Source organism: Eublepharis macularius, chromosome 6, assembly GCF_028583425.1.
Source record: "Eublepharis macularius isolate TG4126 chromosome 6, MPM_Emac_v1.0, whole genome shotgun sequence".
Classification (NCBI taxonomy): Eukaryota; Metazoa; Chordata; class Lepidosauria; order Squamata; family Eublepharidae; genus Eublepharis; species Eublepharis macularius.
In genome coordinates, this window is record NC_072795.1 from 74793044 (window position 1) to 74816076 (window position 23033).

Below are 23033 nucleotides of genomic sequence, written 5' to 3' on the forward strand. Positions count from 1 at the left end.
GTTTGGTCCTTTCTAGATGCACATATATTTTTTCCTCTTTGCATACCAGCTACTGAAAGCTGCTGTAGTTGCAGAATAATAATTGCCTGATGAATTAAAGGCTTCTGCTTGGATGCTGTAACCAAGTATCCGGAAAACAAATTATTTCTCCTTTTAAAAAATATAAATTAGCTTTTTTTTCTAAATTAAATAAACCACCTTTAACCAAAGGAGTTTTTATTTTTATAGTAATTGTGGTAATGCTTTTATGCAGGTACACTGGAGAATCTGGAAGAACTGTATCTGAATGACAACCCTCACCTGAACAGCCTTCCTTTTGAACTGGCCCTCTGCAGTAAACTGTCGATAATGAGCATTGAGAACTGTCCACTCAATACCCTTCCAGCTCAAATTGTTGCAGGGGGACCTTCCTTTATCATCCAGTTCCTGAAAATGCAGGGACCTTACCGTGCCATGGTCTGATGGATAGCTGTCCTAAAGGTGTACAAAATATAAATGCTATTGAGGGTGTCATTATGTATATATTATTATTATTATTATTATTATTATTTAGGCCACTCAGTGCCAGGATTGGAAAAGAATTGGGTTGTCCCATACACTGTACAAAATGCAAAGAGCATTATTGGTATTGTGTATGTGTGTATATATAATATAATATATATTGTATATTATATTATATATAAAACATAAATAATATAAAACAGGCAAATTTAAGACCATTTATGTGTTTCTGCTAATAGAGGAAGCATAGCCATTTAGATTTTTTTTCTTTGTAAAATGCTTGTCTAAGTTTTCTTTGCTGAATTTGATGGATTTCTAGATAATCTGGAGATGCCAGTTCACTGGAAATGATTGCCAACCTTGCTGATAAATTTAAGGGATAAAATGTTTTTAGATGGATCCCTCATTTCATGGGGAAAAACATGCAACTCGGTAATATGAACTTTCTTCTATCATTCCCCTCTGCACACCAAATTGTGACAAAAACCTTTTGGAGTAATTTGTCTTCTAGTTGGGGAGATCCTTTAACTTATTCTGAGATTTGAAACAAATGGTGTTGTATGTTGTTTACAGTCAGAGTAAATCAATGGATTTTTTTTTGGTTTGCTCTGTTTTAATCATATCTAGAATGTATATGCTTCTGCTGGGGACTTTTTATTGACTGATTTATAGTAAAACAAAAATAAACAAGCTGGTAAGTAGGAAAAGATACTGTCCAATGAAAGCTTGAATGAATTTTAAATCTTGGTTCCTTGGGCTATTGGTTGTAGGCATATCATATTTAAACCAATTCTTTTATGGTTGATCTGTGACAAGCAATGTTTCCTGATTAGAAATGGATTGATTTGTTGAAGAGCTACACATTCTTTTAAGGTCTAAAAGTACATTGAAAAGAAAACGATAGATATGTATTTCATGACAACAGGCAGTTGGGTTTCTCTTAGTCCCTGTACAATTAATGAATGTGTCTGTTTGAAACACTGCAGTATATATTAAGATTTATGGCTGGTTACCATTGTTACTCTGGTTTTATATCTTGCCTTGCCTCGTACGTCCCTTTATTATGGAGCATCTGCATCCAAGCACAATATCTTCATGCTGTGCTGTTTTGCTGCTGAACTAAATGCACTTTTCCCTACAGTGGGGACACTTGCTTCAATTTAATCAGTTCAGTATCATGATTTATTCTCTTTCAACCTCATCCTATCAATCTCAGTATTAAAGAATGATCTGTTTAAAAAAAGGATACTTTTTCATTTGTACGTAGAATTTGATTGCTCTGTAGAAAATGGTAATGTGGTTCATTTCCATGCTATCTTTATTGTCATTTCATGGCTGTACAAAGGGCTAAATGATGCTGCGGTGGAATAGACACTTAAATCGTACCTTGTGGTGTCATTTTGATTTTGGAAGCTCATATAGTGGTTACATTCCAGATATTTTTTTCTTTTTCATAACAACTTACTTCACTTTAGTTTTCCTTCTGGAATATTGGAGCTTTAGAGCGCTATAACTTTTGAACAAATCATACATACCAAGAAAAATATTTTCCCCTCTTGAAAGGGTTTTTTTTTTGCAGTTTTTATTTCTAACAGTAAAGTTTATTTAAAGGGCACACTCCTCAGATAGCTAAGCATGCTTGTCTTTTTAAAATCGTTAAGATTGCATGCTTAAAGATGCAGTGCTAAATAGACTTGCTGCTGGTTAAGCTTAAATATATGCTGTAACTACTGTTGATTTCAGTGGGACTTGGAGCGTGCCTGAGTTTCTTTGGATTTTGCCAAGCATATCTTGCTACTTTGGTATGCTTTCTCGGAGAAGAATACAAATTTGCATTCTGGCTGATTTTTTTTTTCTTTTTAGCAAAAAAGATTTTCTAACAAAGGGCAGTTGGAGATATAAAACTCTTAAAGGGCTTATGCTGGTAGTTTAAACTACTCTATATGTCACTGGATTTTATAAAAGGAATATTAGTTTCTGCCACCTTTTCCTTAAAACAAATCTAGTAATAGCTATTGCATTTTAGATTTTGTTTATACTATTGTACAGTTTCAGCTTTGCACAACCAATCTATTTGAGCATTAAGATGTAAAAATGTGAAGATGCCTATCATGGTGGTGGTAGTGGTGTTGGTTAGAACATAAAAGTTCACTTTTATGCTGAAGCTGTAAATTTGTTCCACTGGTTCTGGATGGGATGCCCATCTTTTTATTCATAATGCTTCTTCAAGTGAGAGATGTGTGTCTGAGCTGCCCAGTTGCACTTTTATTTTGGAGTAGGGATACTGTATTGCAAGTCAATTGTCTATATATAGCTTTAAAGCCAGAGTTTAGCCATGTGTTGAAAATGGCTGGATAGTTTGAGGAACATTTTTTGAATATTTCATAAAATTGGAGCAGGGATAGTATATTTCCAGTAGGCTGGTTTCTTGTTCCACTCCATGGAGTTGTGGGTTAGATTAAGTTGGGCTGCATTTATGCAACTCATCTTTATATCTGTAAATATATTAAAAAGATTGTTCATTTTGCCAAGGATTATATGACTGACACTTTCCTTCTCCAGAAAATCATCTGAACATTGGAAATGGGTTTTATTTATACATTTTTAAATAAAATAAACCATACATAACTGGATTTTTTAAAACCAGTAAAAGGATCCTACTTCAGCACTGTATGTAAACAGGGGTCAAAAACATATTCTTGAGTTGAGCACTGAATTCATAATGAAAAAATACTCCAAAATCCCACTGGGATGAATTTTTTGTTTCATAATCAATAGAGAATGCAAGGGGGCATAGGGAGAAGAAAAGCATATAAAGAGATGATGATACACCCTTAAAAAAAAAACCTCAAAAATATTTTCACAAAATGTAGTAGTCATTTAGATTTTTGATGTTTCAAAATTATTCTGTATCCAGAAATGTTTATTACTTTGTGGGAAACTATTAATTTTAACCAGTTAGATTTAGTCCATCTAAATCAGGCAGGGATGTATTAATTGGAGGCTTAAGAATTGAATCTGTGTCAATTATAAACTGGGAAAAATTTCTCAGACTTGCTGCATGGTGAGACACTATCAGAGTAGAAGAGCATATATTTAGATATGTTGGGGGGAGGCAATATCTTTTTAAAGATCCATCATCTCCCTTGCTCTGTGTACTGTACAGTACTAGCTTTACTAATTCAGTTCTACCTTTTATGTTAGTGAATTTATGACAATCCAAGTCTTTCTCAAGAGTCTTGGCAGAAGACCATGCATGCTCAGTGTTCATCATGAACCTGCTCCGATCTAACAGGACTATGGCCTGTAGTGACTTGAAAGTACTCCATGCGATAATATAAACAACTCTATGCTTTGTGGGAGAACTCCTCTACTTCTGGGTGTAAAACAGTTGACAGGATCTTAATGGCAAGTGAAGCAGAGGTTATCCAAGTACTTCTTAAGCTGCAGTCATACTGCATCTCTTGCACCACTGAAGTGGCCCATTTGTTCAGCTCCTCCATAGTTAGGGGAAATACAAGAATCCAATCTCCCTTAAGGATTATTTTAGAACACAGAAATATAAAGGAAGGCCTAAGTGATGGAATAACTTGGAAACAAATTGTATCTACTGATAACTCCTGTGAAATGTTAATGGCAGTTAAAATGCTTAATTTTGGTGTAGAGAGTGGGGAAAGAAAAGCTGTACTATCAGCCTTAAAAAGGAATGTTGCACAGTTTCATGGTGGATGCTATTAAATTCATTTTCTGCTAAAACAAGTTTACAGTGTTTGGTATTTGATGTTTCAGACAATTTGTACTATTTATATTTGCAAATATTAAAACTTGAGTGATTCTAGCTCACTAAAATGGTTTTGCAAAGTATTAAAAAGGGGGGGAAAGAAAGTAGTATTGAAAATACAGGCAGATTTTACAGTAGCATCTTTGAACTTGTTTTTGAATTAGGCATTGGAATGATTTTGTGTTTTTAACATATCCAAGGAGAAAATGCCTTCCTGACTATTAAAGAACCTGAATTTACAGCAAAGCAGTTGTATCATAAATATTGCACTTCCATTGTATCTTTAATCAGCATGTCAGAACTTGCTTAGTTCTGTTTAATTAGTTCTTGCTTAATTAGGTATACACTCGGCAGTAATTTGCACAACACACCAATTTTAAAAGGCACATGTAGGACAATTACTAATGATGATATCTGCAAAAGAACATCTGATGTTTTTTTTAAAAAAATCTACAATGATCTTACGATTCTGTTTATTATTTTGATGTTTGGGTCTTAAGCAATGTAGGTTTCTGCCTGTTAAATAGAAGACCACGCTAATTTGTGATTGAAAATGAAAGCGTGTAAACAGTCTACAAAACAATGTACTTTCTGGATTATTGTAATGTTGATTGTTGTGTCTATAAAAGATTGCCTTGCTTTTTTATAAGTCATTCTGTATCAATGTATTCATTATAAATAGTATATTTATAAATGAGCTGCCACTGAGTCTTTTGGACATTTTCTAATACTGAAGTCTAACTTTGGCTGTAAATTTGTGGAGAATCACAGAAGACTAAAAACTGGATCATAATTTTATCCCTCTTTGGAAAAAGTACTCCCCAGCCAATATAAAATTAGGTTTAATGCATATTTACTTTTATTTTAAACGTTGCATGACGGTTACTGGACTGAAAGTAAGCAAACTTTGTAGACTTTATAGAGGAAATATTGGTTAAAAATCTTGACAAGAGATTTTGGTGCAAACTGCATTCTGTTTGTCGTATATGTTGTTGGGCAATAGAATCGCTTGGGGTTAGCTTAGCCCAAGAAAGCATATGAAAACTGCTGTACCTTCCAAATATTTTATAGAGCATATGGAACATGCCATTCCAGATAGTTTGGAATGAGTCCACATATTTTAGTCTATGTTTTTTTTCTTTTCATGGAATGGGTGCATCTACATACAACCCCAAATGGTTTAACTTTACTGCAGATAAAGGGAGCACAGAGTTTCTCTGGAGATAAACATGATGATTTCTACCCAATCTGTGACGTGTGAACAAGTCCTCCTTGCTTCACAAAAGCAAACCACCAATTTTTTGCAACAAGGGTTCTTCAAAATTTTCTGTTTCTAAAACTTAGGTGAGCTTTTCATGGTCACTTTGAAAACTGAACCCCTTGTTTATGTCTGATTTTTATACCTCCTGAGGTGTCAAACCAAAGAGCACCTGATGTTAATAACTTTGCCTATGCTGTCCTTCCCTGTGCTGTTCTTACGCCACTTGTGACCTTCTTGGTAGCTTTTTACAGATCAGTTCCTTCTGTCAGATTTCCTCATTGGTATATAGCAAGAATAACACAGACTTCTGGGAAGATTTATTAAACCTTATTAAGGCCTGGGAAGATGAGAGCTACATACAAATGAATTATATTGATGGAAAATTACCTTATAGAATTATGCATCTGGGTTGAAACAATCAAAATGAGAAATCACTTTACAGCAGTGACTTTTTTCTTGATTCTTAGTTATGAATTATACTATTTTAACCTATCTCCTGTGTTCATTATGAGGAGATGAAGAGAATAAAGCTAGTTTCTCAGATTCCTACTTTGGTTCATTGAGTAGGCTGACTTTTGTGGGCTGCTTTTTTCTTATGGCAACTCATTGTTTTAGGGCAAAGTGATTATATGATATGTTTTGTAGAACCAGACCACTTCAATGTGGGCTGAACGGAGCTATACAGAACTGTAGATTCTGTGTCTAGATCATGACAGTACTGTGTATAGTTTTCTGGCCGATGTTATGTATCGTAGTGGCACCATCTTGGATATCTACAGTTGAGGTCTCTGTATCTAAAGTATCTTTCTCACTAGATCAGGCAGTGGTGTATATGCATGCACATGTGCGTGTACAGTGTTTCTACTGGGTCAGAACATTTTTCAAGGTTAGCACCAGTTACTGCCATTTCACATGCCGAATTTCCTGTCTGAATATCTAACGTATGTATTTAAGGCAAGAAAGCCAGTGATTGAATTCTCTTAAATAGCTTCCTTAAAATACTGTTCCCTGAATTCTCACTGCTTTTAAGGCTTGGTCTTCATGATACCTCTTGGTATCTAAAATCATAATTTGACCTTCTTCATATGCCATTCTCCTTATGTACGTAATACTTGTCACAGTGAGACCCTAGAACCCAGCCTCCTTGTAGTGAATGATCTCTGGCTCATTTGTAACTTAAACAGTTACTTTACATCATATATTGCTGCACATTCCATTTTGTGTGTATGTGCTCCTGGCCAGTGTTTCTGACAACTCTGGCCTGGGGCATGGAAGCTCATTGCCCAGTAGCACTGAGATCCTTGGTAAATAATGTTAGTAAGTAATGCTAAATTCCTACTCCAGAATAGGAGGTGTTAGCTATATGGAAGCTGGTTTTAGTATGTTCTGGCCTTTGTTTTGGTGTTTTCTGATGTTTAAAAACAAAATACAGCAAATGCATATGCCACCCCTTGCTTAATGTGAAAGGTGAGATATTTCCCTCTATTCAAATCGTTTTCTTAAATGTAGATTTAAAGAGCAAAAGCAGACCCTTCCTGATTTCATATATTAAGACTGAAAATTAAGCATCTTTATGCGGTTTGTAATTCCCATTGCAGTGACCTATTGTTTGAAAAGCAGCCATCCTGGCGAAGCAGCACAAGATGGGACCCAGTGGTTTAGTCAGCCTTCTTGGCTTGGGCTTCCTGTAAGACATCAGACAGGATCAGAACAGAGCCCCCCTACCCACTTCTGGCCCCCTTTCCCCTCCTTCGCTCTCTGTAGGCACAGTAGACATACTTAAGGGTAATTGTGCTTCTTTTATGACATTGCAGCATTTGCAAATAATGTGATTCTACTCACCTTCACTCAGATACAGAACCACTTCCTTAATACTATTACCAGATGCCCCCCCCCCATTTTGAGAACCAATTTCAGGGGGCGAGAGATACAAAGAAAAAGCCCAAGACCTAACAGTTGCCATGCAGTCCTAAGAGTGCATCATCACAAGAAGAAGGCTGTCTGAAGAATGTAGCTGGCACATGGAAGAATACTGGAAGGTGCAATTTGATTGCCGTTGTGAGGAATGGAAGGGAGGAGGGAATCTGTATGACACTCTGAGCTCCTTCAAAAATACTAGACAAACACTTGGTCTTGACAATTTGAGACAAGGGACAGGAATACATTTAGTGTAGAAGTATTCTAGCAAAGTGTATCCAGATTGTTTATTCTAAATGATACACTAGTCAGATGTAATAAATGTCTTTATGGAATAAAGATCTGCCTTTTAATTTTTTTATCTTGGCTTGGCCTTTTGGTTTAAAGTTTAGCCTTGTCCCTTCCCTAGGCTTGCACCATCCTCTCTTCAAATTCTATGCATCTGCCTTGAGAAGTGGCTGCTTGTTTGAAACGGCAGGACAGAAAGGGGCTGCTTGCTCCTTTCTATTCAAAACTACCATTCCCCAGCTTCAAAGAAGTGCAGAGATGATTTGGAGCAGGGGAGGGAGAAGGTGGGTTAAACAAGCCCCACCCCATTTCCTGGCAAATCTCTAGCCTTCCTTGATTTCATTTTATTTTTTAAAATGGGAAGACTTGCATAATGTTCCCTGATGGGGGTGGGCTGCAGAAAGCAGCATGGGAATCACTTGTTTTAGCCAATGCTAGGCATAATTGCCCAGAGTCGTCTGCTCCCCTCCCCTCCTCTCTACCTGAGCACATTAATTACTTCATCTTAAGGCTGTGAGCAAGCCTTCTGCAGAATTCTGTGTAATGTTGACTTCAATAGAAATAAGGTTTGGCAAGTATTAGGTTCTACCTTTTGCATACTTGGAAAAGGATTATTTATAAAGTCATTATTATTAATTGGGAAATCCACCACTCTTAAGCATGTTTGTAGTCTTTAATCTCTTTGGGATAATTTTTAGGATGGTTATATCACTTTTTATTTAGAAATGAAAACGCAAGACACATACTGGATTGAACAACCACAAGTTCAGAATAACTGGTTCCCACAAGCTGTGAAGTTGCATACAACACCCCCCCACACACACACAAACACTAAAATATATAATAAATTAGGAATTCCACCATAAACACTGTGCTGGGTACAGCATAAGAACACTTAGCAAACAAAGGGAAGTTTCTAGTATATAAAGAAAATGGTGCCTTTGAGCCAGGTGGACTTGAGAGAAGGAAGGAAATAAGTGGAAATAAAAGGCAAGTTTCTAGTAAGGGTTCTGCTTTTGAGAGAAGCTGGCGCTGAGAGAGGAAAAGGAAGGAAAATGGAAACCATTTGAAAGTCACATGGCTAAATAAATAATAGATGGATGCTGCAGGAAGAACACTTTTATTCCAACCAAGGCTACTATGCTTCCACTAGCAAACTAGAAGATGCAAAGAAATGAGCTAAAATGGGAGAGGGGGCAGAAAGGAGCCCTGATATCCCCAGCTATGCACTCTAATGAGAACGAGCTGGTATCCACTGAAAACCAAGGAACTGGCTGGTGAGCAGCATGATCTAGTCAGAGGCATTTAGCAGCGGGCAAGCTATTTTGACAGTTCGAGCTTCGAAACCAATGTCAGTCAACTGATGGTGTTCTTCCTCCTTAATCTTAGAGAGAACAGATGGTTATTCCAGACTGTGCCATTTAATTATCCGACTGCATAGCTTACATCTATTTGCAAGTGGACTAGCTTGTAGCAGCTCTGAGAGATTCATCCAGTCTGATGCATGTCAGTAAGATAAGTGTGCCATTCTGCACCAACTGTAACAGGATTTTTCATCATGTCTGTGTTTTAGGTCTATTGATCTCCAATAGCCTCTTGCTTCCCACATGATTAGAAAACACCTCTGGAAAAATTAGGAAATGTGTAGGTTTACATTGGGAAGTATTAATGCAGTTTTTAAAATTAAAATAAGTACATTGGTAACAATTTGCTCTTTTGAAAAGCTGGTGTATGTGATTTGCATATGATTTGATGAGGATGATATTTTTTGTCATGCAGTAGAGTGAATGTGGGAGGCAAGGCCTGAGAAGTGCACGTGGAATAGGGAGCTGTGTAACGTGTTCAAATGCTGAAGCCCCATTAAGCTCTTCTGTTTTTTGAGCATTGGTTAGACATTTTCTCCCCCTCCATCTGATTTTGAAAAGTTCAGTCTTCCCATCTCATCCCTATTCTCAGTCAACGTGCTACTTTCTGCTCCCTTGTGCTGTTTGTGTAATGTCACTTTCTTGATGGTTATATTGTCAGAGAGGAAGTCATAGTGACAGCACTAGCCAAGGATGCTGCAGATCTTGATATTGCCACTGTCACTACGGTCCAGAGGCCTGCACTGGCTAGAATGTTGCACGTATTTGGCCCTGCCAGTAATTCCAAATTATCAATTTGGAATCCTCATTTCAGAGCTTCAGACTTCTTGCATTTTGTTCAGAAAGCTCAGATAAGTTATGATGGGAAAGGCAGAAGACTCAGCTTTGTCCTGGTGCTTTTCTCTCTGACTATAACTTTGTAAGCCATTTCACCTGAGAAAAGTGAGAGCCTTGCTGACCCGTCTAAATTATTGGTGCACCAAATAAGCTCTAAAACCTTGTGTAGATCTCATATTTATGCTCAAGATGTCAAAACATCTTGAATGTTATACGAGAGCACTTGCTTCTGACAATGCCCAGAGTGTCTTTCTTTTCACTTCTGGCTGATAAACCATCTGTGCTTTTGCCTGGACAGACAAATTGGGCAACCCAGATTGGGTGAAGATGTGTAACTTCCCCAGACTCAAGTATGCAAGGGCCCAGCAGTTTGTGATGTTTGGGAAATTCTCAGGAAAAGAATCTGTTCAAAAAGTTCTTCAGTTGTCCATAATTTCCTGGGTCTTGCCCATAAATATCTGCCTCCCCCAATGACTTCCAATTACCTTGCGGTAGCAGTTTGGTAAAGGGGCAGAAAGTCCATCCTCTGTAAAGCTGCCAAGTTCAGGGTGGGGCCATAAATTCTTGTCAGAATTACAACTCGTCTTCAGAATACAGAGCTCAGTACCCCTGGAGGAAATGGCAGTGGCAGAGAGCAGACTCTATGGTAACAATTCCCTAACTGCGCTTCCTCCCCTGCAAAAACTCCAGGAGTTTTATGAATCAGAGTTGGCAACTGTAAGCCTGTCCTTGATGAGTTGGAGGTTGTGTCAGCAATGGCCAAGGTATTTGGCTATCTGTGAAAAGACTTTCCTGGGATGCTTGATGTTAAAATAGCAAGTCGCTGGGCTGGATGGAGTAGAAAGGGAGAGGGTAGTTCTCTGACTCAGGTATACAATTCATATTAAAGGTGCATATTACAACAACAACCTTGTGTTTATATAATGCTCTTCTGGACAAATTAGTGCCACACTCAGAGCAGTTGACAAAGTCAGTGCTGTTACTATCCCCGCAATACAGCTGGGGAGCTGGTGCTGAGAGGGGTGGCTTGCCCAAGGCAACCTGCTGAGTTCATGGCTGTAGTGGGAATTGAACCAGCAGAGTGCAGGCTCAACTACTATGCTTCAGCCACTGAAGTTGGTATCCTGAACTTAAGGAATGCAAAACAGCAGCAATTTTAGTATGTTTTAATGGCATTCACTCTGGATGATTGTAACAGACTCTACATGCCTTTGAAGAATATGGTGGCCCCAAATGAGGCTGTTTAAACGTAATTCGAATTGGACCCCACCTTCATCTGTGCTTGCTTGTCTTTTCCCTCTGCTAGGCTGATAGCAGATGAGGAGACAGTGGCTTGTATTTAGAGAAAAGTGCAAAAGCATTGTGCTTTTACATGACATTGAGAGGCCTTGGATCCTTAATCAGTGATTTTCTTTCGTGTAGCGGCATGACTCGATCCTGATCACTGATCTCTCAGTGAAATTACAGTATGTAATTACAGTATTAAATAAATGGGGCACCTTTCCCCATCAAGTCTGTCTGAAAGGTGGATGGGCGACCTTTTGCTTGGGATGGGGTTCTTGCACACAGACACATAAAGCTACATTTTACTAGTCTATCAAAGTCATATTGGCTACTCTGACAGGCAGTGGCTCTCTAGTCTGGCAGAGCTCTTTCACAACATCTTCTACATGATCCTTTTAGCAAGTGATACCAGGGCCACTGAGCCACAGCCTCTTCCTCACATTTGTGCCTTTATTTTCTGATCTCTGTAGCCCTAAATGTCAGCAGATGCAAGCAAAACATATTTGTCACCTGCAGGGCTTGTTGGCTGGCTAGCACTGCCTGCCTCCCTGAGGAGGCAAGATATATCCTGTCTCCCCCACTTGCCCTGTCTGTCTACCTGCCAGAGAATGCAAGCAAAGCCTTTCTTCTGCCTGTGTGTACAGCCCCAAATACAAATAGCCACTGCAGTTTGTGCTCATATTGAATCAGAAAGGCTTCCCAGTCAGTGATATGATGGAATGGTATGGTTCCTGAAGTCAACTGTCTCACATAAACGCTGCTGCTGCTAAGCAACTCTCCTCGTCCCTCCTACGTCAATAGTACAGCACAGCATCATAACCTTCAGATTAGAAGGCTCCCAGCTCCTCCTGAATGAGTATTTCTGTTTGGAGTCAGAGCCTTGCCATTATTACTGAATAAAGCATGGTTTGGGTTGGAGATAACTCCAGGTTTTCGCAGTTGAATTGAGTTGGTTTTTGTGTAGTTTTCCGGCTCAATTTAAAAAGTTGGTTTTGGCAGGTAAAGACCTCAAGGATTTGGAACCAGGGTATTTCAAGGCCCACATTTTCTTTATACAAACCTCCTCCAGCCATTTGGATCAATATCAGAGGGCCCTCCTATGTGTACCCTCACATTTGCTGTGCATGAGAGGACTGTTTTGGTGATACTTTATGGAATGCCCTCCTCTTAAACCTCCTCTTCCTATCCTGTATAGCCACAATCTCAGATGTGGTGTTCTTTATCTGTTTTGTGCTGTGAGCAGTTATGGATGAAGGAACATTAGAGTTTGTGCCAAACTAGAGAATAACAAATCTATCCCATTTATGTTGGTTATTTACCAAAATGCTAAGCTCAGTCAATAGCAAGTTCATTTATAATGGCAACATCAAGGTCATTTGTGTTTCCACTCCTGCCCTCATGGAAGGTATGATGTTCCTTGCATCAAAAGACTGGCCATAAAACTCAAGCTGCTTCTAAGCAGATCAAATGGATAAAGCTGCCCAGTTTTTAGTAAATTTGCTTGCTGAATATTTTTGTGCATAAAACAAAATGTAGGATTTCTTCTCCCCACTCCTAAAAGTATTTTCTTGCATCTGCGACTTCTTCTTGATTTCCAATGACACCATACAACAATTACCACTTGGTAACAGCTGTAATTCTGCCAATCGCTCAAGTTCAACTTTCAGGAAACTGAGTTCAGGCAGCATTCAGCTATCTCAATTTATCGAAAGGGGCTTCAGCATTTCTTAGGCATTTTGTATTTCCTTTCAGTACTTCTGCTGTTAGCTTGATCTCATGAAAACATTAACAAACAAAACAAAGCATACTGATAATTATTTGGGAGTGGGGTGGTTGCAAATGAATCTTGGAAAAATATTTTTAGCACACTGGTATAATTTTCTGGGTTGTAACTAGACATCGGCACGAACATGAAAAAAAAGAACATGCTGTTTGTGGTTCGTTGCCATCCACAAACAAAGAACATTGTTGAACATGATGCTGCCACGAACATGTTTGTTGTTTGCTGGAGCCTGCAGCCCTCACCCCAAGCTCCCCCCCACTTAGCCCCCTCCCCTCTAATCCACTTGCCTGGCCCTTTAAAGATCCCTTTAAACTATCAGCTGGTAGGTGGCAGGGGAAGATTTCCCCCTGCCAGCTGATAGTTTAAAGGGCTGTGTCCTGCCACGTGCAAGCAGCAGGGCCCTTTAAACACCCACAGCCCCCACCCCCTGCCCCACCCCAGTGCTGCCGGGCTTCTTCTGCCCAGTGTGAGCGGTGCGGGGAGATTCTCCCCTTCCCACTCGAACCCGGCAAAGCTGGCACCCAGGGGCTGCTTCTGCCCCATGTGAGTGGGGCAGGGAGATTCCCCCTGTCCCTCTTGCACCAGGCAGAAGAAGCCATGCGGCGCCAGCTCTCCCAGTGCTAAGAGGGATGGGAAGATTCTCCCCGTCCCACTTGCACCTGGCAGAGCCAGTGACCTGGGGCTGCTTCTGCTCATCCCTCTCGCACCAGGAGAGGTGCAGCCGGCACTCAGCTGCTTGTAGGGGAAGCCCCGACAAGCAGCTGATTCAGGGGTTTAAATGCCCCTTTCCGTGACGCTGAGCAGCAGCACGGTAACGGGCATTTAAACTCTGAAGCTCCCCGAAGCTATACAAATAGCTTCCGGAATTTTTGATTCCGGGTTTCCAGGGCAACAGCAGTTCAGACAATCCCTGCCTGAGTTGCCATGGGAATTGATTGCAGGTGCCAGAGTCTCTGTCTTGATGAACAGCAATGAACGAGGCTTGCAACAACCACCTGTTTGTTTGGAATGGGGCCTCGCGAACAGCCTGTTCGCGAACAGCTGAACAGGCTGTTCATGGGCTTTTTTTTGCATTCGTAATGCTGTTCGTGGCCATGTCTAGTTGTAACATATTCATAAGTATTAGGAAGGGTAGAGATAACCTTATGTGAAGAAATGATTGCATCTATGGGATCCACATTGGCTTGGACCTACTGGAGTATTTCTATAGGTGCAAAGATTTCCACTCATGGAGCATGACTTTCACCTTCTCTTGAAGCAAGAATCCTCAATAGCTGCTTAAATAGTAGTAGTAGTAGTAGGTTTAATTGTATATGGCCAAAGGCCATCACAATACAAAGTTAAAAACAGTAAAAATAGAAATCTATCTTACAAGCATAAAATACAGTTGTTAAAATAATAAAAATAAAAGACAATTAAAATGGGACCTTAATAAATACCAGATAGTTATGAGAAAAGTTAGGTTTCTGAAGAATCAATCTTGGCCCTAATCTTTTTTGCAGCTAAGGCAAACAGGGATACTTTGCTAGTGACAAATGAATCAGTATCAGATAACAAAAAAACTAATTTGTCAATATCAGAGGTAAAGTTACGCCCCACTAACAAGTTAGCAAATGATTTAGCTCTAACCTCTGCATACATGGGACAAAATAAAGTGTAATGTAGCTGCTTAAATAGGACACAAAGCCTGCTGAATTTTAATATATTTCATAAGTGGTTCTGTTATTCATCTAGGCTTCTCTGCATATCTTTTTCTTCATAACCTCAAGGTTTATAATGGTTTAATTAAAGTGACACTAACACAGGGTGCTTCCACACTGTTTATTACAGGAATCAATACAGAAATGCTGGTTCTTAGTTTCTTTGCACAGTTCATTGGGGGTTCAGGAGAATAACACACCCTGGAGGCCAAAGACTGCAGACCAAGGCTTTCTACTGCAAAGCCAGCTTTCCCTTGTTGGTATGAAGATGTTCCAGGGGGCTGGACAAATACCTAAGAATACAGGGCAGAAAGATGATTTATAATGAGTGAGGTCATTCTGTCTAACTCTGACATGTTCATACTGACTGGCACCTTTTTTCCAAGATTTCAGGCAAAGGTCTTCTTTGGTCCTGCTAGTGGAGACTGAACTCTGGACTTCATACATCAAAACATGAAAAACACCTCTTCCCTTTTCTTTCTGGATCTACCATTTCTGGCTGGGCAACAGAGAGTTCTGCAGATGTGCCCTTTAATGTCTGTGTTTTTTGAGAGAGCCAAGAATTGCCCAAGCCAAAATGGCATTGGCTTCCAGGCTACAGGCAGGAAAAACATAATTTCAAAATCCTGCTGCCTCCTTGTCATCTTCAAAAGGATTTTTTTCCAATTGATTTGCGCTGTGTGAAGCAATAAACATCTGCAGGGACTCACTAATAGCTGTAGCCAAGCCCAAAGCACTGAGTCAGTCTCCAAGGTTCTTTATGGAGAAAAGGGCTGTAAAGCCACAACGATTATGCCTTTTACAATGAGAGAGAACACTTTCCATGATCTGCCCTTGGGATGGGTGAGAAGTGCTGCATTTTGATTGCTGTTTGTAGGGAAAACAGGGCAGGTCACAAACTGCCAGTTTGACGGGAACAATTTGCAATACTGTGATGTAATGCTAAGCTAGAAGGAGCTAATGCAAATACTATGCCCAAGTGCTTAGAAAAGCAGCAGGGCAAGATGAAAGCCTGTGTGAAGGATCTCATAATATGAGAATTAATAGGATTTAATTTTTTAAGCAAGTTTCTAGTCCCTCTAGTTTTGAGGGGGAAAAGATAAAGAAGTCTTCTAATTGCCCTGTGATGCAAGGATTAGGATCTCACAATAACAGCTATCTGAAGTAATTAGTGTGCTACGTGCAGTGTAGATGGGTTGTGGGGCAAAGCTGTACACACATTCTCAGCTTCTTTTGTCCCTCTGAGTAAAGATGGCAGCTACTTTCCATCTTTCTTCCTCCTGTAGTAGGCTGTTCCTGTGTTTGATCTACTTTCCATCTCCCTGGAGCAAGGAAGGTAGGGTCAGGTTGACATGAGCTTGGAATTATGTGGGCTAGTTTGGCAAGTGTAGTCTTGCAATCTTCCTGTGTTGCCTAGCTTTTCCCCTTTATTGCTCTTCCAGACGAATCACAGTGTTGATCTATGTCTCTCGTAAAGTGGGACTTGGAGCAGATGTCCACAGTTCTCATCACATGCCAGTTTTTGGTTAGACCCAATGGGTTTTTGTTTGCTAGAGCAATTGTGCACATGTGGCATATGCAGTTCAGAAGAGGTTGCCACAGTACATGTGGCATTAGCTATTTTTATGGGCGATATGCTTAAGCTACTGGCTAGACTGTGACTGTGTACTGTTTGCAAGTCCACAATTACTTTAGCTGGTGGCAGCCAGTCTGCATGGGCTGATTGACAGCTCTGCCTGCTGTGCTCTATGGGTAATTGGCATAGAACTTCGGGCTTGGCACAAAATGCCTCCTAAATATTGTGAGAATAGAAAGCAGCATTGTTTTCTCCATCACCTTGGGTGTGCTTTTCAGAAGTGAACAGCAAGAGGGTGCAACTCCAAGGACCCATTTGCACAAATAGAAGAGGTCGTTTTGACATGCCTGGTTTCTGAACGATGAGCAAAGTATCCAATTATTTTTGCCTTTCGCCATGAGATGATGAAATAAATAATAACAGAGTGCACCCAAGCCACTTTAACAGGCTGCTGGGCCTCTCTCTTGAGCTCATGAAATGGCTCCCATGCTGTCTGCTTTCTGGGAAAGCCAGTCATTTGCTATTGTCTCGGCTTTCAAGCCGTGCTGATGCCACCCCACAGCAGGTCTGTTAGTGGGATCTTAAAGCCTACGGGGCCTGCCTGCTAACATGAGGATTTGGATTGGGTTCAGAGAAGAAAATCGATTGCAAATTCACTATGATTTAAAAAGGTGCACACAATGTTCAGCACTGAGAATCCCATAGAAAAGTTATTGGAATCTTGAACGAGGTGGCTCCTTTGTTGTAGATGTACACTGCTGCCTGAACCCAGAAAGCAATGCAAACTGCTGCTTCCATGAATACAGAATGCCTGGAACACAAGCTCGTGTGCAGGCTGCTGCATCTTAAGTTTGATGTGAATTGTTGCAACTTCAAGCAGCAGCCTTTTGTGCAACAGTTTCATATGCAACAACCCTCTTCCACATGTGGAAAGATGTGTGTACAATCTGATATGCATAGATATAAAACTCAGTAGAGCTCGGAAGCTAAGCAGGGTCAGCCATGATCAGTACTTCAATGGGAGACCACCAAGGAAGGCTAGCGTTGCTACACAGAGGATGACAACGACAAAACACCTCTGCTCATCTCTTGCCTTGGAAACCCCAAGAGGTGTAATTTCATGGGGTCACCATGAGTCGGTTATGACTCAACGGCACACTTAATAGCTACCAGGGTAAGGCTTTATGCATTCTTTATGTTACTTCTGCGAAGACATATGCAGGGGCGGGGGGAGGAGGGGCAAGGTGAGATGTAATGGCCCTCTGCATTTTGTGCTGTATGCTTTATTTGCATGTGTTCTGCCTACTAGCATTAGGGAATGTGCATTTAACTAGTGAAACCATGACATGAAGACACATTCATGATTTGTCTGTGTGCCCGTCATTTACTGCAGTGTTTGCATGCACACACACCCTGATTTCCAGCAAGTCTGAACAATGAGCAAGAGGTAGGGAATTCTTCCTAAGACCAAGACAAACCTCTTCAATCCAGGGAAGATGATGATGGCAAAGGGCAGAAGGCAATCTGCAGCTCTCTCTGCAGCAGCTCATCACCAAGATTAAGTTTATGGCTTTGGGGAACAATAGAAGCTGAATGGGAGTCCTGGAGCACCATCAGCCCAGCATATTAATGCCAAAGACACACAGCAGCGACAGCCCCAATCTGCACCTGACACTGCCTGGCAAGAATACTAATGGATTAGGTTCAGTGCATGCTGTTTATGCCTCAAGCAGGAAGCAGCAGTGTGCCTAGGGTTGCAAAGTCCCCTTATCCTCCTGGCAGGAGAGAAGAGAGGGGGAACCCAGTACTTACTGGCTTTAAAAATCGGCCCAATTTAATTGGAGCCCAATTAAACCCCAAACAAAGGGCAGGAGCATTCCTGTGGCCAGCACAATGATCTCACTTCCGGGAATGACATCATCGCACTGGCTGTGGGAATGCTCCCATGCTTTGTGTTGGGCTGATTCTTTAAGAATCGGCCTGTTTGGGGCACAAATTGTCCCAAGTGAAGTCTGGGAGCATTCTTGCAGCCGGTGCAATTACATCACTCCTGGAAGTGACGTTGTTGCACCCTGCTGGGAGTGTGCCTCCCAGGCCTGTTCCCTGCTCCTTTTCTCCCTGCCAGCCAGGTAAGTGGTGGCAGGGGGCGGCGGCTGCGAGCGGGAATCCCCCGTCCCCACTGGGGGACTATATGAACATGGCAGCACATTGGGCACTGATCCACAGTGGATGTTGGTGAGCAGGATGTTCAGGAGGATTTTGATTTGAATCTGTGGATACTTCCCCCGAGTCCTTTCTGCTATGGCCCTCCATAGACTTTGCTCCCTTGCTCTGACATCCACACTCCAGACAAAGCCAGACTTGCTGCTTCTCTGTGACTTGTCAGAGAGCAATAGCAAGCTAAGCACAAGAGTTTCTCTAACTGCCCTAACCACCATGCTGGAAAGAGGGCCTTGGGCAACCTCAGAATTCCTCAGTAACAGTACCTGGCAGGCTGGGTTCAACAGTCTGGCCCAAACATTCAAGCTGTACAGTTCAGAGTTCAAGCAACTCACAGGCTCATCTTGCAAATGTATTAATCCCACAGTAGTTCCACCCTCATTGCAGATTTACATATAAAGAGCGTTTCTCTGCAGATGATGTTAGGTCCAGCATTAGGCTCACCTCCCAAGCTGAGTCTGCTCACAAGGAGTAGCAGGGCCCAGATTCTGCAGTGACTTACTGGTTTCTTCTAGTGCTTTGTTAGCATAGGGGAGGGTGTGGGCTACCAGTGGTCCAGGCCTTAGCCCTGCTCTTTGCCTTCTCCACTCCTGGGATCCTAGAGAAGATCACAGCAGGTGTAGCAACAGCCAGGTCCACGCTGGGGCCTCCTGGCTTGAGGGCCCTTCTGGCTCTGGGGACAGTGCCAGTGTTGGCAAAGTTTCCATTTGGGGAGGTACTGAGGCATCTGCCTCACAGGGAGCATGTGCCAGGGTGGGGCTCAGGTGCAGATACTTCTCCAATGAATGTTCATCCTCTCATGCTAACCCTTGGTGGTCCATGACGCTGTCATAACTAAGTCATCCAGAAGATCCACCTACTACTCCTGCATGCTGCTCAGGCCCAAAGGAGCAGTGTCCTCTCTCCCCTAGCATGGAAGAGGGAAACCATGCAAGTCTTCAGTTTGGGATAGCTTTGTAATTCTCGTAATTCCTATTTACATAATTTCTTTCTGAAATCCAGGAATCCCGCCCCCCCCCCTTTTTAGGAAATTGGAGTCTGTTTCTAACAAATTTTGCTTTGATCCAGGCAAAATTTAAAGAGCGAAGCGGAAGGAAGGGAAGGATGGTTCTGCAGAATTGAAGGCTTTCACTTTGTAGGTCCCCAAACTTTCCTAACCTCCTGCTAGAGCAACACTCCTGTGGTTTTTTTTAGCATATAAGCCTGAATATAAAGGCCATGCTTCATTATTGCTTTTCCTGGAGCTACCTGCACATTTGACATAGTAGACCATGCCATCCTACTGAGGCATGTGGAGGAAGAAGTGGGTATCAAGACTAGTTTAAATTGTTTCTCATGGAACGGACTTAAGTCAGTGTCAGAGACCAGCTATCTGCAGAATGGAAATTATCTTGTGGGTTCCACAGGGTGCAATATTATCCCCTGTGTTATTCAACCTCTATGCAAAGCCTTTGGGATAACTCATTCATAGCTATGGAACTGGATGCCATCAATATGCAGATGACACTCAAATCTATATCTTGCTATCCAAACCACCACACGATGTGGTAGAAATCTTGGGTCACTGTCTGACAGCTTTGGTCAAATGGATGAAAGCAAACAAATTGAAATTAAATCCAGAAAAGGCAAAAATGATGCTAACTGGGAAGGCAGAGACCTTGAAGTTTATACTCCCCACTTTTGGTGGAGTTTGTCTGACCACTGCATACTCAGGACTGCTTTCAGGCAATAGTTATTGCTTCAATCAGCTGAAGGATTTAGGAGTGAGCTAGTTAGGTCCTTAAAAGTTCAGCTGAGATAAGATTTATGATTGTCAAATTCATTTTTCTTTTCTTCGTACAGAATTTCTGTTAATTTGTGTGCCAACTTTTAAATTGCTCTCCTCTGCTCCATGCTAGCCAGAACTCTCTGGGAGTCTTGTGTTCAGTTCTGGCTGTGACACACTGCAAAAGTTGAGCAAATTGGTGCCGGGATGGAGAGATCATGCAGGTGCCTGCTCACCTCTGCGGCCTCCTCCAGCACCGGAATGGAGAGATCATGCGGGTGATCGATCGCCGTCGCAGCCTCCTCCAGCACCCGGCGCTGGGATGGGGAGATCACGCAGTTGCCCGCCCCGCTCGCCGCCACGGCCTCCTCCTGCACCCGGTGCTGGGGTGGGGAGAGCACACGGTTGCCCGCCCTGCTCGCCGCTGCAGCCTCCTCCTGCTCCCTGAGCCGGCATGAGGAGATCACGCAGTTGCCTGCCCTGCTCGCTACTGCAGCCTCCTCCAGCACCCGGTGCCGGGACGGGGAGATTGTGCGGTTGCCCACCCCGCTCGCTGCCAGGGCCTCCTCCTGCACTTGGCGCTGGGACAGGGAGACTGTGCAGGCACCCACCCACCAACCCACCTACTATGGCAGCCACTGTGGCTGCAGTCACCTCCACCTCCTCCAGCTCTCGGCCCCGGAGAGGCTGTTGGGCGGGCCTGGAGGAGGGGCAGCTCGGCCATCCGCCCGCCATTGCCTCCTCCTCTGGCTCCCAGCAGCAGGACTGAGAGACTGCTCAGTGGGCATGGAGGAGAGGGAATTCCTTGGTGCCAGGGCCAGAGCTACACCAGGCCCTCCAGGTGGGCCTGCTGTCTGCTGCACTTCTCAGCTGTGCGCTGAGTGGTGAAAATCCATGTGCAATTGCACACAAGCACACATTAGCGAGAACTGTGTGTGTGTGTGGGGGGGATATTCACCATGGGAACAAGGACAGGAAAAATGGCTGTCCTGTGGGTGGGACTAGGAAAATATGAACTTTCTCTTCCTACATGACAGCCATCCAAGCTTTGCTGTGATATTTCTCAAAATTTCACAGCAAGCAGGTTTAGGAAAGATCAGAGAAAAACAAGGGAAAGTTCAGGAGCTGCACTAATGCACCACAATGTTGTAGGGATAAATGAGGGAAAATATACTATCCAACAGCAAAGAACTTGTGGCAAATAATCAAAATGTATTTAAAAAATGAAAGCTTTTCAGCATTCCAAAAAGACCTTATGTGCTGTACAGATAGCCCCTTTGGGACTAGGTATCCTAAAACTCCATGGTCCCTCCCCTTTTAGAAGTTATCTTCAACTGATTTCATAAAATGGCACAATATTTACATGTTTTTGATATTTCATTTTAAAAAATGGTTTTAGAAATTGCCACTTTCTTCCATTTTTAATCTGGGGAATATTGACACTTTCTTAATTTTCCTTTTCAGAAAGATCGTGCCTGTAAGGTGCTACCTTTTATTGGAAAAACAATGCAATGCTTCGGGTTTAAAAATGCTTGTACTCCAGGAGAAATGAGAGCTTTACGCTCTCATGAGAAACCAATGTGTTATCTTAACAATATCAGCTCAAACAGAAATATTATACTAGTTTGTGCCTCCCCCCCTTAATTCCTCTGTACAAATTGGTTACAGTGATTTAAATGAGAGGGATTGGACTGGTTTGTTCAGTTTGGGCTACCGAGCCCACAGGATTCTTTTTCTGTCTTCAGCAGTGCTGCTGTCTCTGTGCTTGTCAGTACAACCAGGCCCGTATATGTGACCCAACTTAATTTTAGCCTTTGCAGTGACAATGGTATGAGATCTTGTCTACATCTAGTAGTTGGGAAGAGGTGGAAAGAAAGCACATACTTTCTGGTGATCACCTCTAAATAAGCTAAGTGCCATTCTATAAGTAGATTTATACGACTCTCTTTTTATCTGCAAAATGACCTTCTGCAGTCACCTCTCAGTGACAAAAAAAATGGGACTTTTAAGGAGTTCATTCAGCCAACTACCGCACAATTCTGAATCTTCCATTTATGGGTAATTGAGATGGCGGTGGCTGAGTAACCAGGTATTCGTGGAGGATTCCTCTATCCTGGACCCATTCCAGTCAGGTATCCGCCCTGGCCATGGGATGGAGACAGCATTGGTCGCCCTCACAGATGATCTGCATTAGTACCTGGATTGAGGAGAGTTGGTGCTGCTATTATTGGATCTTACAGTGGTGTTCAACACAGTCGACCATAATCGTTTGACTCACTGCCTCACTGCCATGGGGATATGTGAGACACCCTTACAGTGGCTGGGCTCCTTTTTCCATAGTCGTGGATAGAATGGAACTGATGTTGGCATGCCATTCGTTAGTGTGTGGCGTCTCTCAGGAGGCGATTCTTTCCCCAATGTTATTTAACATCTACATGTGCCCTCTCGCCCAGGTGATCCATAGTTTTGAATTGGGTTGCCACCAGTACGCTGTTGACACTCAGCTATATCTGTTGATGAATGGCCATCTGCATATTGTGCCAGATACCCTGGCCAGGGGCCTAGACACTGTGGCTGTATGGTTGAGACAGAGACACCTGAAGTTTAACCCTCTGAAAACAGGTCCTGCATCTGGCTCATGGGACGCTGAGGTTGGGGATCCGGCTACCAACCCTTGACAGAGTGCAGTTAGTGTCTATGTCAATGGTGAAGAGCCTGGGCATGATAATGGATGCCACGCTTTTAATGGAGGCCCA

At 42.1% G+C, this 23033-nt stretch overlaps 1 protein-coding gene and 1 long non-coding RNA gene across 5 annotated transcripts in view; one reads left to right on the plus strand and one right to left on the minus strand.

Moving 5' to 3' along the window:
- The window catches only part of SHOC2 (SHOC2 leucine rich repeat scaffold protein), an 86041-nt gene extending 81062 nt beyond the window's left edge, over positions 1–4979 (plus strand). For all 4 annotated transcript variants that reach the window (XM_054982501.1, XM_054982498.1, XM_054982500.1 and 1 more), the window contains one exon: positions 254–4979. In XM_054982501.1, the coding sequence (XP_054838476.1) occupies positions 254–462 (209 nt within the window). In that variant the 3' untranslated portion in view covers positions 463–4979. The remainder of the gene's footprint in view (positions 1–253) is intronic.
- LOC129331874 (uncharacterized) overlaps positions 1–23033 on the minus strand; it is a 46571-nt gene that overhangs the window by 12576 nt on the left and 10962 nt on the right. The gene's annotated exons all lie outside the window — the stretch shown is intronic.